A 17106-nucleotide genomic window follows, 5' to 3' on the forward strand; every position below is an offset into this window, starting at 1 on the left:
GGAATTGAGGATTGGGATTGTCCCCAGGGACACGGGGGCGACATTCCGGGGGAACTGGGGAGCGGGATTATCCCTGGGAATACGGGAGCGCCATTCCCGGGGGTACCTGGCGCAGGACGGGAATGGGAGCGTGTCCCATGGAATGAGCGTCATCGCCGCTGCCCTCCAGGCGCTGCGGTGTCCCCGCTGTCCCCAAGGTCCCCTCGGAGGCCGCCATTGCCCGGGCGGGCACGGGGGGGGCAGTGCCAGGGGGTGGTGCCAGCCCAGGGACACGGGACGGGAACGGGAACGGTCGGGAAATGGCACTGGGAAAGGGGATACTGGGAGAACTGGGGAGGAAAAGAGGGGGGAAATGGGAGAGGGATGCGCTGGGAATGGGGTGGTCAATGGGAACGGGGACGGTCGGGAAATGGCACTGGGAAAGGGGATTTTGGGGGGAAATGGGGAGGAAAAGAGGGGGGGAAATGGGAGAGGGATGCGCTGGGAATGGGGTGGTCAATGGGACAGGGAAATGGGGTGGGGAAATGGGATTTTGAGGGGCACTGGGGAAATGGGGAGGAAAAGAGCGGGGAAATGGGAGAGGGATGCGCTGGGAATGGGGTGGTCAATGGGACAGGGGCGGGGCAGGGAAATGGGACTGGGAAAGGGGATACTGGGGGAACTGGGGAGGAAAAGAGGGGGGGAAATGGGAGAGGGATGCGCTGGGAATGGGGTGGTCAATGGGACAGGGGCAGGGCAGGAAATGGGGCAGGAAAATGGGATTTTGGGAGGCACCGGGGAGGAAATGGGGTTGAGATCGCAGGGGGATGCCCGGGGCACAGGAGTCAGGTCCTGGGGTGGCACACGGATGGGCACAGAGGACGGACCGGACCCCTGCCCACCCACGACCCTAATCGTTAACCGACCCTTAATCATTACCAGGACCCCAAACAGTAGCCCGCCCTCCCCGCAGGAGTGTGCCCAGGCTCCGGATCCTGCCATGGCAGCCGGGGGCACCTCGGGGGGCACCTCGGGGGGCACCGGGGACCCCCCGGCCCTGGGGACCCCCCTGCTTGAGATGGGTGACGGCACCGAGGAGGAGCTGGCACGTGGCAAGACTCCCTACAGGACCCCAGAGGTCACCCCCAGATCCTACAGTGGCCCCAGGGTCACCCAGGAGCCACTGACCCCATGGGACCCCAGAGTCATCCAGAGCCCCACGGGGACCACAGACATCGTGGACCCCAGGGGACACCCAGACCCCACACGGACCTCCAGGGTCACCCAGAGCCCCACGGGGACCCATAGACACCCGTGGGACCCCAAGGGACACCCAGACCCCCATGGGACCCCCAGAGTCATCCAGAGCCCCACGGGGACCCATAGACACCCGTGGGACCCCCAAGGGGACACCCAGACCCCCACGGGACCTCCAGGGTCACCCAGAGCCCCACGGGGACCCATAGACACCCGTGGGACCCCCAAGGGGACACCCAGACCCCCACGGGACCCCCAGGGTCACCCAGAGTGACCCAGACATCCCCAGGGACACCCAGACACCCACGGGACCCCCACTGGGACCCAGAGACCCCCAGGGGGACCCCCAGACCCCCACGGGACCCCCAGGGTCACCCAGACACCCCCAGGGACACCCAAACACCCACAGGACCCCCACAGGGACCCAGAGACCCCTACAGGACCCCCAGGGTCACCCAGAGCCCCACTGGGACCCATAGACACCCATGGGACCCCCAAGGGGACACCCAGACACCCCCAGGGACACCCAAACACCCACGGGACCCCCACTGGGACCCAGAGACCCCCACGGGGACCCCACTGGGACCCAGAGACCTCCACGGGGACCCCCAGGGTCACCCCGAGCCCCACGGGGACCCATAGACACCCGTGGGACCCCCAGGGTCACCCAGGAACCCCCAGGATCCCCACTGGGACCCCCCCCCCATTCCCAAACGGCCACCTCGGGGTATCCCAGGAGGCTCCTCCATCCCCATTCCCACATTCCCGGGATTCAGGGAAAGGGAGGAGGGGAGGAGAGGACAGCGGGTGACCCCCTGACCCCCGTGTGTCCCCCCTCCCCCACCCTCCCCACCCCTCAGTTCGTCCCCGACGTCACCGACGGGGCCCCGGCGATCCTGCGGCAGGTAACGGGAATAACGGGAATGTCGGGAATGCCTCGGGATGCCGGGAATGCCGGGGGAATGCTGGGAATGCCTCGGGATATCGGGAATGCCTCGGGTTATTGGGGATGCCGGGAATGTCGGGAATGCCGGGAATGCCGTGGGATATCGGGAATGCCGGGATGCGGAATGCCGGGAATGCAGAATGCCGTGGGATATCGGGAATGCCGCGGGATGCCGGGAATGTCGGGGGAATGCCGGGAATGCCGTGGGATATCGGGAATGCCGCGGGATGCCGGGAATGCCGGGGGATATTGGGAATGCCTGGGAATTCCAGGGGATGCCAGGAATGCCGCGGGATATCGGGAATGCCTTGGGAATGCCGTGGGATATCGGAAATGCCGGGGGATCCTGGGAATGCTGCGGGATATCGGGAATGCCTGGGAATGCTGCGGGATATCGGGAATGCCTTGGGATATCGGGAATGCCGGGGGATCCGGGAATGCCGGGGGATGCCGGGAATGCCGGGAATGTCTCGGGATGCTGGGAATGCCTCGGGATATCGGGAATGCCGGGGGATGTCAGGAATGCCGGGGGATATCAGGAATGCCTCGGGATGCAGGGAATGCCGGGGGATGTTGGGAATGCCGCGGGATGCCGGGAATGTCAGGGGATACTGGGAATGCCGGGGGATATCAGGAATGCCGGGGGATGCCGGGAATGTTTTGGGATATCAGGAATGCCGGGAATGCTTCGGGATGCCAGGAATGCCTCGGGATCCCTGGAATGCTGGGAATGCCACGGGATATCGGGAATGCTGTGGGAATGCTGGGAATGCCGGGGGATATCGGGAATACCTCGGGATGCCGGGAATGCCGCGGGAATGCTGGGAATGCCTCGGGAAATTGGGAATGCCGGGGGAATATTGGGAATGTCAGGGGATATCGGGAATGCCGGGGGATTTTGGGAATGCCAGGAATGCCGGGAATGCCTCGGGATATCGGGAATGCCTCGGGACATTGGGAATGCCGGGGGATATCAGGAATGCCGGGAATGCTTCGGGATGCTGGGAATGCCTCGGGATATCGGGAATGTCAGGAATGCCGCGGGATGCCGGGAATGCCTCGGGATATCGGGAATGCTGGGGGATATCGGGAATGCCGCGGGATATTGGGAATACCAGGGGAATATTGGGAATGTCAGGGGATATCGGGAATGCCGGGGGATTTTGGGAATGCCTCGGGATGCTGGGAATGCCACGGGAATGCTGGGAATGCCGGGAATGCCGGGGGATGCCAGGAATGCTTCGGGATATCGGGAATGCCGGGGGATGCCGGGAATGCCGGGGGATATCAGGAATGCCTCGGGATATCGGGAATGCCGCGGGATGCCGGGAATGCCTCGGGAATGCCGTGTCCCCCCCCCGCAGGTGGCGGCGATCTGCGCTTACCCCGCGCTCCTGGAAAACAACGACATTCCCGAGAGAGCCAAGAGACGAGCCAGGAGAATCCTGGGACAGCTCCAGGGAGGGAGCCCCGGTGGGAATGCCGTGGGAATGCCATGGGAATGTGGTGGGAATGCCGTGGGAATGGGGTGGGACACAGGGAAAGGGAGTGGGGGGTGGAAATACCCCACTGGATGTGGGGAGAGATCCTGGGAGAGATCCTGGGACAGATCCTGGGACAGATCCGGGGACAGATCCGGGGACAGATCCAAGAAACAGATCCAGGGAGAGATCCAGGGACAGATCCAGGGACAGATCCAGGGACAGATCCAGGGGACAGATCCTGGGATAGATCCCAGGGGACAGATCCCAGGGGACAGATCCCAGGACAGATCCTGGGACAGATCCAGGACAGATCCAGGGACAGATCCTGGGATAGATCCAGGGACAGATCCCGGGGTACATCCAGGGACAGATCCTGGGATAGATCCTGGGGTAGATCCAGGGACAGATCCTTGGGTAGATCCTGGGACAGATCCAGGGACAGATCCAGGGACAGATCCAGGGGACAGATCCTGGGACAGATCCAGGGATAGATCCAGGGACAGATCCAGGGATAGATCCAGGGATAGATCCTGGGGTAGATCCAGGGACAGATCCTTGGGTAGATCCTGGGACAGATCCAGGGACAGATCCAGGGACAGATCCAGGGGACAGATCCTGGGATAGATCCCAGGGGACAGATCCCAGGGGACAGATCCCAGGACAGATCCTGGGACAGATCCAGGGACAGATCCAGGGAGAGATCCAGGGACAGATCTTGGGATAGATCCCAGGGGACAGATCCCAGGGGACAGATCCCAGGACAGATCCTGGGACAGATCCCAGGACAGATCCAGGGACAGATCCTGGGATAGATCCTGGGAAAGATCCAGGAACAGATCCAGGGAACAGATCCTGGGATAGATCCTGGGATAGATCCAGGGAACAGATCCAGGGACAGATCCTGGGATAGATCCTGGGAACAGATCCAGGGAACAGATCCAGGAACAGATCCTGGGATAGATCCTGGGAACAGATCCAGGGAACAGATCCAGGAACAGATCCAGGGACAGATCCAGGACAGATCCCGGGCTGGATCCATTGACTCCCACCCCCACCAGGCGCCTACAACCTGGAGTACGTGACGGGCCCCGTGGCCGAGAGGATTTCCCGGTTCCTGGAGCACCGGGACGGGATTCCCTGCGAGCCCCAGAACGTCATCCCCTGCAGCGGCACCGCCGCCGCCATCGTGGTGAGGGGACACGCCCAGGGGGCGGGGACACCGCGGGGACAACGGGGGGACACCGGGGGGGGCTTGGGGACACCGCGGGGACACCGCGGGGACACCGTGGGGGGGGTTGGGGACACCGTGGGGACACCTTGGGGACACCGTGGGGGCTTGGGGACACCGCAGGGGGCTTGGGAACACCGCGGGGACACCGGGGACCGGGGAGATCTTGGGGACATGGGGCTTGGGGACACCAAGGGGGTGGCTTAGGGATACTGGGGACATGAGGTCTTGGGAACACCTTGGGGACACCAGGGGGTGGATCTGGGGACACCTTGGGGACACCAGGGGGAGGCATCTGGGGACAACCGGGGGCAGGGGACTTGGGGACAGCTTGGGGACACCAGGGAGGCTTGGGGACACCGTGGGGACACCGAGGGAGGCTTGGGGACACCGTAGGGACACCGAGGGGTGGGCTTGGGGACATCTTGAGGACACTGAGGGGGTGGTCTTGGGGACACTGGTGGGGTGGCTTTGGGGACACCTTGGGGACACCCGGGAGTGGCTTTGGGGACACCTTGGGGACACCAGGGGGCTTGGGGACACTGGGAGACACCTTGGGGACAACGGGGGGTGGCTTGGGGACACCTTGGGGACACCGGGGAGGTGGACTGGGGACACCTTGGGGACACCAGGGGTGGCTCTGGGGACACCTTGGGGACACGGGGGTGGCTCTGGGGACACCATAGGGGGCTCTGGGGACACCGTGGGGACACCGAGGGGGTGGCCATGGGGACACCGGGGGGTGGCTCTGGGGACACCTTGGGGACACCGAGGAGGGTGGCTCTGGGGACACCTTGGGGACACCGGGAGGGTGGCTCTGGGGACACCTTGGGGACAGCAGGGGAGTGGCTTTGGGAACACCGAGGGGGGTGGCTCTGGGGACACCATGGGGACACCAAGGGGACACCATGGGGACACCAGGGGGTGGCTCTGGGGACACCATGAGGGGGTGGCTCTGGGGACACCTGAGGGATAGCTCTGAGGGACACCATGGGGACACCATGGGGACACCGAAGGGGGGGCTCTGGGGACACTTTTGGGACACCATGGGGACACCGGGAAGGGGTGGCTCTGGGGACACTGAGGGACACCTTGGGGACACTGGGGGTGGCTCTGGGGACACCATGGGGACACCATGGGGACACTGGAGGGTGGCTCTGGGGACACCGGGGGGGTGGCTCTGGGGACAATCAGGGGGTTGGCTCTGGGGACACCTTGGGGACACCCTGGGGACATCGGGGGGGGCTCTGGGGACACCATGGGGACACCTTGGGGACACCATGGGGACACCAAGGGGGGTGGCTCTGGGGACACCGAGGGGAGGGCTCTGGGGACACCGGGAGGGTGGTTCTGGGGACACCTTGGGGACACCGAGGGGACACCGAGGTGGGGACACCATGGGGACACCGGGGGGGTGGCTCTGGGGACACCAGGGGGTGACTCTGGGGACACCTTTGGGACACCGAGGAGGGTGGCTCTGGGGACACCGTGGGGACACCATGGGGACATCGGGGGGTGGCTCTGGGGACACCGGGAGGGTGGCTCTGGGGACACCTTGGGGACACCCTGGGGACACCATGGGGACACCAAGGAGGGTGGCTCTGGGGACACCTTGGGGACACCATGGGGACATCGGGGGGTGGCTCTGGGGACACCTGGGGACACCCTGGGGACACCGGGAGGCTCTGGGGACACCTTGGGGACACCCTGGGGACCACCGAGGGGGGTGGCTCTGGGGACACCGGGGGGGTGGTTCTGGGGACACCGGGGGGGTGGCTCTGGGCACACCTTGGGGACACCTTGGGGACACCTTGGGGACACCCTGGGGACACCGTGGTGGTGGCTCTGGGGACATCGGCTGCTCCCGGCAGGACGTGCTGCGGCTGCTGGTGGATCCCGGCTCGGCGGTGCCCACGGGGGTTCTGGTGCCCGTGCCGGGCCCCCCCGTGCTCGGGGCGGCCGCGGGGCTGGCGGGGGCCGTGGCCATCCCGTACCCTCTGGCCGAGGGCCGGGGCTGGGCCGTGGACGTGGCCGCGATCCGGCGGCAGCTGCGGGACGCGCGGGGCCGCTGCCGCCCCACGGTGCTCTGTGTCGTCAACCCCGGCGACCCCACGGGTGAGAGCGGGGGGGACACCCGGGCCGGGCCTGGCTGGGCCCGCTGGGACCTCATTGCCCAGCCCGGGCTGGGGTTAAACCCGCGCTGTGCCCTCCGTGACAAAGAAACAAACAAACACCCCCCTCGGGTTAAACCCTAAACCCATCCCTCTTTAACAAACAAACAAACACCCCCTGGGGTTAAACCCTGCCCTCTTTAACAAACAAACACCCCCTGGGGTCAAACCCTAAACTCATCCCTCTTTAACACCCCCTGGGGTCAAACCCTGCCCTCTTTAACAAACAAACAAACAAACACCCCCTGGGGTCAAACCCTGCCCTCTTTAACACCCCCCTCGTGTCTCCGTTTCCCCGCCGGGCTCGGATCAAACCCCTCCCTGTCTGTGCCTCACCCGCCCCTCTCGGGCTCCACTTCAACCCTCCCCGGGCCTCAGTTTCCCTCCTTAAACCCACCCGGGCCTCGATTTCCCCACTTAAACCCTCCTCGTGTCTCAATCTTCCCTCTGGGTTCTGGTTCAAACCCACCCAAGGCTCAGCTTCCCCTCTGGTTCAAACCCTCCCCCCGTGCCTCAGTTTCCCCGCTGGGCTCTGGTTTAAACCCACCCCGTGCTTTATTTTCCCCAATTAAACCCTGCCCGTGCCTCGGTTTCCCCAGTGGGTTCAGTTTAACCCCCCACATTCCCATTCCCAGTGGCTCAGTCCACCCCATTCCCATTCCCAGTGGGCTCAGTTTAACCCCCCACATTCCCATTCCCAGTGGCTCAGTCACCCCATTCCCATTCCCAGTGGCTCAGTTTAACCCCCCCATTCCCATTCCCATTCCTGGGCTCAGTCCCCCCATTCCCACTCCCAGTGGGCTGAGTTTAATCCCACATTCCCATTCCCAGTGGCTCAGTCACCCCATTCCCAGTGGGCTGAGTTTAATTCCCCCATTCCCATTCCCAGTGGGCTCAGTTTAACCCCCCCATTCCCATTCCCATTCCCGGGCTCAGTCCCCATTCCCAATCCCATTCCTAGTGGCTCAGTCCCCCATTCCCATTCCCCAGCTCAGTTCCCCATTCCCATTCCCCAGGCTCACTCCCCATTCCCATTCCCGGTGGTTCAGTCCCCATTCCCAGGCTCAGTCCCCATCCCCATTCCCAGGCTCAGTCCCCATTCCCATTCCCATTCCCGGGCTCAGTCCCCATTCCCATTCCTGGGCTCAGTCCCCATTCCCATTCCCATTCCCGGTGCCTCAGTCCCCATTCCCATTCCGGGTGGGCTCAGTCTCCATTCCCATTCCCATTCCTGGTGGTTCAGTCCCCTATTCCTATTCCCCAGCTCAGTTCCCCCATTCCCATTCCCATTCCTGGGTTCAGTCCCCATTCCCATTCCCAGGCTCAGTCCCCATTCCCCATTCCCATTCCTGGTGCCTCAGTCCCCATTCCCCATCCCCATTCCCAGGCTCAGTCCCCATTCCCCATTCCCATTCCTGGTGCCTCAGTCCCCCATCTCCATTCCCGGGCTCAGTCCCCATTCCCATTCCCATTCCCAGGCTCAGTCCCCATTCCCCATTCCCATTCCTGGTGCCTCAGTCCCCATTCCCATTCCGGGCTCAGTCCCCATTCCCATTCCCATTCCCAGGCTCAGTCCCCATTCCCCATTCCCATTCCTGGTGCCTCAGTTCCCATCTCCATTCCCGGGCTCAGTCCCCATTCCCATTCCCATTCCCAGGCTCAGTCCCCATTCCCCATTCCCATTCCTGGGTTCAGTCCCCATTCCCCATTCCCATTCCTGGTGCCTCAGTCCCCCATCTCCATTCCCAGGCTCAGTCCCCATTCCCTATTCCCATTCCTGGTGCCTCAGTCCCCATCCCCATTCCCGGGCTCAGCATCCATTCCCATTCCCATTCCTGGGTTCAGTCCCCATTCCCATTCCTGGTGCCTCAGTCCCCATTCCCATTCCCAGGCTCAGTCCCCATTCCCATTCCTGGTACCTCAGTCCCCATTCCCATCCCCATTCCCAGGCTCAGTCCCCATTCCCATTCCTGGGCTCAGTCCCCATCCCCATTCCCATTCCCGGTGGTTCAATTCCCATTCCCAGGCTCAGTCCCCCCATTCCCATTCCCAGGCTCAGTCTCCATTCCCATTCCCATTCATGGGTTCAGTCCCCATTCCCATTCCTGGGCTCAGTCCCCATTCCAATTCCCATTCATGGGTTCAGTCCCCCCCATTCCCATTCCCAGTGGCTCAGTTTAACCCCCTCATTCCCATTCCTGGGCTCAGTCACCCCATTCCCATTTGCAGGCCCAGTCCCCATTCCCATTCCCGGTGGTTCAGTCCCCATTCCCAGGCTCAGTCCCCATCCCCATTCCTGGCACCTCAGTCCCCATTCCCATCCCCATTCCCAGGCTCAGTCCCCATTCCCATTCCTGGGCTCAGTCCCCATCCCCATTCCCATTCCCGGTGGTTCAATTCCCATTCCCAGGCTCAGTCACCTCATTCTCATTCCCATTCCCAGGCTCAGTCTCCATTCCCATTCCCATTCATGGGTTCAGTCCCCCCCATTTCCATTCCTGGGGTCAGTCACCTCATTTCCATTCCCATTCCTGGGCTCAGCCTCCATTCCCATTCCCAGGCTCAGTCTCCATTCCCGTTCCCATTCCTGGGGTCAGTCCCCATTCCCATTCCCATTCCTGGTGCCTCAGTCCCCCATTCCCATTTCCCAGCTCAGTCCCCATTCCCATTCCTGGTGCCTCAGTCCCCATTCCCATTTCCCAGCTCAGTCCCCCCATTCCCATTCCCGGTGGTTCAGTCCCCATTCCCATTTGCAGGCTCAGTCCCATTCCCATTCCCATTCCCATTCCCAGTGATTCAGTCCCCATTCCCAGGCTCAGTCCCCATTCCCAGGCTCAGCCTCCATCCCCATTCCCAGGCTCAGTCTCCATTCCCATTCCCATTCCTGGTGCCTCAGTCCCCATCCCCATTCCCAGGCTCAGTTTCCATTCCCATTCCCATTCCTGGGTTCAGTCCCCATTCCCATTCCTGGTGCCTCAGTCCCCATTCCCATTTCCCAGCTCAGTCCCCCCATTCCCATTCCCGGTGGTTCAGTCCCCATTCCCATTTGCAGGCTCAGTCCCCATTCCCATTCCCATCCCCATTCCCATTCCCATTCCCATTCCCATTCCTGGGTTCAGTCCCCCCCATTCCCATTCCAGGCTCAGTCCCCCCATTCCCATTCCCAGTGGCTCAGTTTAACCCCCTCATTTCCATTCCTGGGCTCAGTCCCCCCATTCCCATTTGCAGGCCCAGTCCCCATTCCCATTCCCGGTGATTCAGTCCCCATTCCCATTTGCAGGCTCAGTCCCCCCATTCCCATTCCCATTCCCAGTGGTTCAGTCCCCATCCCCATTCCCGGGCTCAGTCCCCATTCTCATTCCCATTCCTGGGCTCAATCTCCATTCCCATTCCCCTCCCCATTCCCATTCATGGGTTCAGTCCCCCCCATTCCCATTCCCAGGCTCAGTCCCCCCATTCCGATTCCCAGTGGCTCAGTTTAACCCCCTCATTCCCATTCCCAGTGGCTCAGTTTAACCCCCTCATTCCCATTCCCGGGCTCAGTCCCCCCATTCCCATTTGCAGGCCCCGTCCCATTCCTATTCCCAGTGATTCAGTCCCCATTCCAAGGCTCAATCCCCCCATTCCCATTCCCGGTGGTTCAGTCCCCATTCCCAGGCTCAGTCCCCCCATTCCCATTCCTGGGCTCAGTCCCCATTCCCATTCCCAGGCTCAGTCCCCCCATCCCCATTCCCAGGCTCAGTTCCCATTCCCAGGCTCAGTCCCCCCATCCCCATTCCCAGGCTCAGTTCCCATTCCCATTCCCATTCCCAGTGATTCAGTCCCCATTCCCAGGCTCAGTCCCCCCATTCCCATTCCTGGGCTCAGTCCCTATTCCCATTCCCGGGCTCAGTCCCCCCATCCCCATTCCCAGGCTCAGTTCCCATTCCCATTCCCAGGCTCAGTTCCCATTCCCATTCCCATTCCCAGTGATTCAGTCCCCATTCCCAGGCTCAGTCCCCCCATTCCTATTCCCATTCTCATTCATGGGTTCAGTCCCCATCCCCATTCCCGGTGCCTCAGTGCCCCCATTCCCATTCCATCCCCATCCCCATTCCCATCCCATCCCATCCCATCCCATCCCATCCCATCCCATCCCATCCCATCCCATCCCCATTCCCATCCCATCCCCATTCCCATCCATCCCCATTCCCATGCCATCATCCCATCCCATATCCCATCCCATCCCATCCCATCCCATCCCATCCCATCCCTGTATCCCATCCCATCCCATCCCATCCCCATTCCCATCCCTGTATCCCACCCCGTTCCCGGCTGTGTTCCCGCAGGGCAGGTGCTCAGCCGGGGGGACATGGAGGCCGTGCTGGGCCTGGCGGCCGAGGAGCCCCTCCTGCTGCTGGCGGACGAGGTGGGGCAGGGCCGGGGGCTTTGGGGCTGGGGGCGACCCCCCCATTGCCCTGGGCCAGTGCCCACCCCGTGCCCCATTCCCATCCCATTGCCCCCCAGTTCACCCATTACCCCCTTTCCCAGTGCCCACCCTGTGCCCAGGGTACCCCCTGCCCCATTCCCATCCCATTGCCCCCAGTTCATCCCATTACCCCTTTCCCAGTGCCCACCCCGTGCCCAGGGCACCCCTGCCCCATTGCCTGCCCTGTTCCCCCCCCAGTGCCCCCATTATCCCTTTCCCAGCCCCATTTCCCTGTCTCAGTGCCCACCCCATTCCCAGGACACCCCTTGCCCTATTCCCACCTTATTTCCTCCTCCCAGTGCCCCCATTATGCCTTTTCCATCCCTGTTTCCCCCTGTTATCCCTTTTCCAGCCCCATTATCCCATTTCCATCCCCGTTATCCCATTTCCACCCCCCTTATCCCATTTCCATCCCCTCTATCCCATTTCCACCCCCCTTATCCCATTTCCCTCCCCCTTATCCCATTTCCCTCCCCTTTATCCCATTTCCATCCCCGTTATCCCATTTCCACCCCCCTTATCCCATTTCCACCCCCGTTATCCCATTTCCCTCCCCCTTATCCCATTTCCCTCCCCTCTATCCCATTTCCATCCCGGTTTTCCCCGTTCCAGGTGCATCAGGAGCGCTGCTTTGACCCGGCTCGGCCGTTCCTGTCGTTCCGCCGGGTGCTGGGCGAGGCGGGGGCTCCTCTGTCCCGCTCTGTCCAGCTCATCTCCTTCTACTCCCTGTCCAAAGGGATGGCGGGGTGAGTGGGATCCGCCCCGTCCCCAAATCCCGCCCCTAAATCCCCAAATCCCGCCCCTAAATCCCCAAATCCCGCCCCTAAATCCCTAAATCCCGCCCTTTCCCGGCGCTTCCCATCCCGCTGTGTCCCAGGGGAGGGTTCCGGGCGGGATTTTTCGACCTGGTGAACGTCGACCGGAGCGTCCTGAAGGGTTTCTACACGTGGGGGATGTCGGTGTATCCCCCGATCCTGGGCCAGGCCATGCTGGAGGTGGCCATGGACACCCCCAAATCCCCGGATTCTGCCTACGAGGCCGTGCAGGAGGTGAGGGGAGTGATTATTCCGTTCTATCCCATCCCCATCCCGATCCCACACTCATTCCAACCAACCCTAATCCCAGTCCCACCCCTCCCCATCCCATCCAATTATCCTAATTCCACTCCACCCCATCTCAGTCCCATCCCATTATCCCAATCCCATCCCATTATCCCAATCCCACCCCATCTCTGCCCATCCCATTATCCCAGTCCCATCCCATTATCCCAATCCCACCCTAGTCCCATTCCCATCCCAATCCCATTCCCATCCTCACCCCCAATCCATTCCAGTCCCATCCCATCCCATCCCATCCCAGCCTGGATCTGGCCACGTTACACCCCAGACCCAATCCCACCCCTCTCCCAATCCCATCCCATTATCCCAATCTCAGCCCATCCCATCCCCTTTAGCCCACCCCGTTATCCCATCCTTCCCAATCTCATTCCATCCTATTGCATCCCAATCCCATCCCCAGTCCCAATCCCATTGCAATCCCAATCCCATCTCAATCCCAATCCCAATATCATCACAATCCCAATCCCATCCCAATCCCAATATCATCACAATCCCAATCCAAATCCCATCCCAATCCCAATCCCAACCCCCACCCAAATCCCATCACAATCCCCACCCTGTCCCATCCCATTATCCCAACCCCTCCCCAATCCCAATTTCACCCTAATCCCAATCTCCCCCCTTGCCCCAGCACCGCTGGGGTCTGAGCTGGGATCCTGTCCCATCCCACCCCAATCCCATCCCATTTAACCCATTCCATCCCCCAATCAATCAATCCCTCATTCCCACGCGTGCCGTGGCAGCACCGGCGGGAGCTGTGCCGGGAGCTGTGCCGGGAGCTGTGCCGGGAGCTGTGCCGGGCTCTGGCCACATTCCATGCCCCCAATCAATCCATCCCTCATTCCCACGCGTGCCGTGGCAGCACCGGCGGGAGCTGTGCGGGAGCTGTGCGGGCTCTGGCACATTCCATCCCCCAATCAATCAATCCCTCATTCCCACGCGTGCCGTGGCAGCCCCGGCGGGAGCTGTGCCGGGAGCTGTGCCGGGAGCTGTGCCGGGCTCTGGGCACATTCCATGCCCCCAATCAATCCATCCCTCATTCCCACGCGTGCCGTGGCAGCACCGGCGGGAGCTGTGCCGGGAGCTGTGCCGGGCTCTGGCCACATTCCATGCCCCCAATCAATCCATCCCTCATTCCCACGCGTGCCGTGGCAGCACGGCGGGAGCTGTGCGGGCTCTGGCGCGGAGCACGGCGCGGTGCAGGAGGTGCTGGGCAGGACCCCGGGATGCGCTGCCCGCCCTGGCCGGGGCCTCGCGCCTTCCCCGCATCCACATCCCCCGCGCCCGGAGCTGCGCCACGGTCAGAGGCGGGACACGGGGACAGCGGGGGGCTGGGGAGTGGGGACAATGGGGGCTGGGGACACTGGGGGCACTGGGGAGTGGGGGCTGGGGACACTGGGGGTCTGGGGACAATGGGGGCTGGGGACAATGGGGGCACTGGGGACAATGGGGGACTGGAGGGAGTGGGGGCACTGGGGGACGCTGGGGGCTGGGGACACTGGGGGACTGGGGAGAATGGGGGCACTGGGGACAATGGGGGCACTGGGGATGGGGACACTGGGGGCACTGGGGGACTGGGGGCACTGGGGGATGGGGACACTGGGGATAATGGGGACAGGGGGCACTGAGGGAGTGGGGGCACTGGGGACACTGGGGACACTGGGCGGGCTGGGGCACTGGGGCACTGGGGACACGGGACACTGGGGGCACTGGGGATACTGGGGATAATGGGGGGCTGGGGACACTGGGGGAAAGGGGGCACTGGGGCACAGTGGGGACACTGGGGATGCTGGGGACGCTGGGAGGAGTGAGGGACACTGGGGGGCACTGGGGACACTGGGGACACTGGGGGGCACTGTGGACACTGGGGACACTGGGGGAGGGGGATACTGGGGGCATTGGGGACACTGGGGGGCACTGGGGGAGTGGGGATACTGGGGGAGTGGGGATACTGGTGGGGAGAGGGGGCACTGGGGGAGTGGGGAGTGCGGAGCACTGGGGGCACAGGGACTGGGAATTTGGGGACACTGGGGTCACTGGGTACACTGGGGGAGTGGGGACACTGGGGTCACTGGATACACTGGGGGATGGGGACACTGGGTGGCTGAGAACTTGGGGACACTGGGGGGCACTGGATACGCTGGGGAGTGGGGGACACTGGGGGAGTGGGGGACACTGGGGGAGTGGAGGCACTGGGGACACTGGGGGGCACTGAGGGAGTGGGTACACTGGGGGCACTGGGGACACTGGGGGAGTGGGGACACTGTGGACACTGGAGGGTACTGGGGGGACAGGGGCACTGTGGACACTGGGGGCACTGAGGGGAGTGGGTACACTGGGGACACTGGGGAGTGGGGGCAGTGGGGACACTGGAGGTACTGGGGGGACAGGGGGCACTGGGGACACTGGGGGAGTGGGAGTACTGGGAACACTGGGGACACTGGGGGAGTGGGGACACTGTGGGCACTGGGGGAGTGGGGGCAGTGGGGACACTGGGGGAGTGGGGACACTGTGGACACTGGGGGCACTGGGGGACAGGGGGCACTGTGGACACTGGGGGCACTGGGGGAGTGGGGGATACTGGGGGCACTGGGGTCACTGGGGGGACGGGGGAGGGAACAGGGATGGGAGTGGGGGACTGGAGGGGAGAGAGGGAGGGGGACACGGCCCTGGGGGGTGGGGGACTGAGAATATGGGGGATCTTGGGACATGGGGGATCCTGGGATGTGGGACATCCTGGGATATGGGACATCCTGGGATATGGGGGATCCTGGGACATGGGGGATCCTGGGATATGGGACATCCTGGGATATGGGGGATCCTGGGACATGGGGGATCCTGGGATGTGGGACATCCTGGGATATGGGACATCCTGGGACATGGGGGATCCTGGGATATGGGACATCCTGGGATATGGGACATCCTGGGACATGGGGGATCCTGGGATATGGGACATCCTGGGATATAGGACATCCTGGGACATGGGGATCCTGGGATATGGGACATCCTGGGATATGGGACATCCTGGGACATGGGGGATCCTGGGATATGGGACATCCTGGGATATGGGACATCCTGGGATATGGGGGATCCTGGGATATGGGGGATCCTGGGATATGGGACATCCTGGGATATGGGGGATCCTGGGATATGGGGGATCCTGGGGACACCGGACATCCCTGGGCCGTGGGGAAGGGGACACCCTTGGGGACAGGGGACAGGGTTGGAATATGGGGAACACTCTGGTGTGGGGGGATCCTGGGGACACGGGGGGTCTTGGGGACTCGGGACACCCAGGGGACAGGGGACACCCTGGGGACAGGGGGCTCTCCAGGGGACAGGGGGCTCTCCAGGGGACAGGGGACACCCTGGGGACAGGGGGCACCCTGGGGACTCGGGACACCCTGGGGACAGGGGACACTCTGGGGACAGGGGACACTCTGGGGACAGGGGGCTCTCCAGGGGACACCCCGTGTGTTTCGGGACCCCCCTGGGCACAGGGTCCGGTCCACCCGGGAGTCCCCCCTGGGTGTTCCCCCTGTCCCCCCTGGTCCCAGCGGTTCTGTCCCCTCCCCTGTCCCTGTCCCTGTCCCTGTCCCCACGCGTGTCCCTGTCCCTGTCCCCACGCGTGTCCCACGTCCCTGTCCCTGTCCCCACGTCCCTGTCCCTGTCCCCACGCGTGTCCCTGTCCCTGTCCCCACGCGTGTCCCCTGTCCCCATGTCCCTGTCCCCACGCGTGTCCCTGTCCCTATGTCCCTGTCCCCACACGTGTCCCTGTCCCTGTCCCCATGTCCGTGTCCCCACGCGTGTCCCCATGTCCGTGTCCCCACGCGTGTCCCTGTCCCTGTCCCCACGCGTGTCCCTGTCCGTGTCCCCACGCATGTCCCCAGGCACTGTCCCCATGTCCGTGTCCCTGTCCGTGTCCCCACGCGTGTCCCCAGGCGCTGTCCCTGTCCCCACGCGTGTCTCCTGTCCCTGTCCCCACGTCCCTGTCCGTGTCCCCACGCGTGTCCCCAGGCACTGTCCCTGTCCCTGTCCCCACGCGTGTCCCCACGTCCCTGTCCGTGTCCCCACGCATGTCCCCAGGCACTGTCCCCATGTCCATGTCCCCACGCGTGTCCCCAGGCGCTGTCGCTGCAGCCCGACCGTTTCTTCTGCCGGCGGCTGGAGGAGCTCACGGGGCTGGCGGTGACCCCGGGGAGCCACTTCGGGCACGGGGGGGGCTCCCACCTGGGGTACGGGGGACCCCTGGGGCACCCGAAATGGGGGGGGGAGTTGGGGTTGGGATTTTGGGGTTGTTGTGGTGGGATTTGGGGGTACGGGGGGACCCCTGGGGCACGGGGGCACCCGAAATGTGGGGGTGGGGACACCCAAAATGGGGGTTTGGGGTCCTGTTGGGGGTGTCGGGGGATTTTGGGGTCCCATCGGGGTGGGGGTGTGTTGGGTGTTAAGGGG

At 63.5% G+C, this 17106-nt stretch overlaps 1 protein-coding gene across 1 annotated transcript; it reads left to right on the top strand.

Annotated features, from left to right (window-relative positions):
* Positions 1–969: 969 nt before the first annotated feature.
* LOC126650141 (alanine aminotransferase 1-like) lies at positions 970–16886 on the top strand (the record flags this gene model as incomplete). Its single annotated transcript, XM_050334609.1, has 9 exons — positions 970–1089; positions 2096–2141; positions 3547–3655; positions 4725–4855; positions 6766–7009; positions 11394–11473; positions 12146–12279; positions 12411–12582; positions 16777–16886. Coding segments are annotated over exons 1-9 (1136 nt in total), but the record flags the coding sequence as incomplete, so codon positions are not given.
* Positions 16887–17106: the final 220 nt, after the last annotated feature.

The sequence above is a fragment of the Myiozetetes cayanensis genome, unplaced genomic scaffold, assembly GCF_022539395.1.
Source record: "Myiozetetes cayanensis isolate MyiCay16 unplaced genomic scaffold, myiCay2020 scf564, whole genome shotgun sequence".
NCBI lineage: Eukaryota > Metazoa > Chordata > Aves > Passeriformes > Tyrannidae > Myiozetetes > Myiozetetes cayanensis.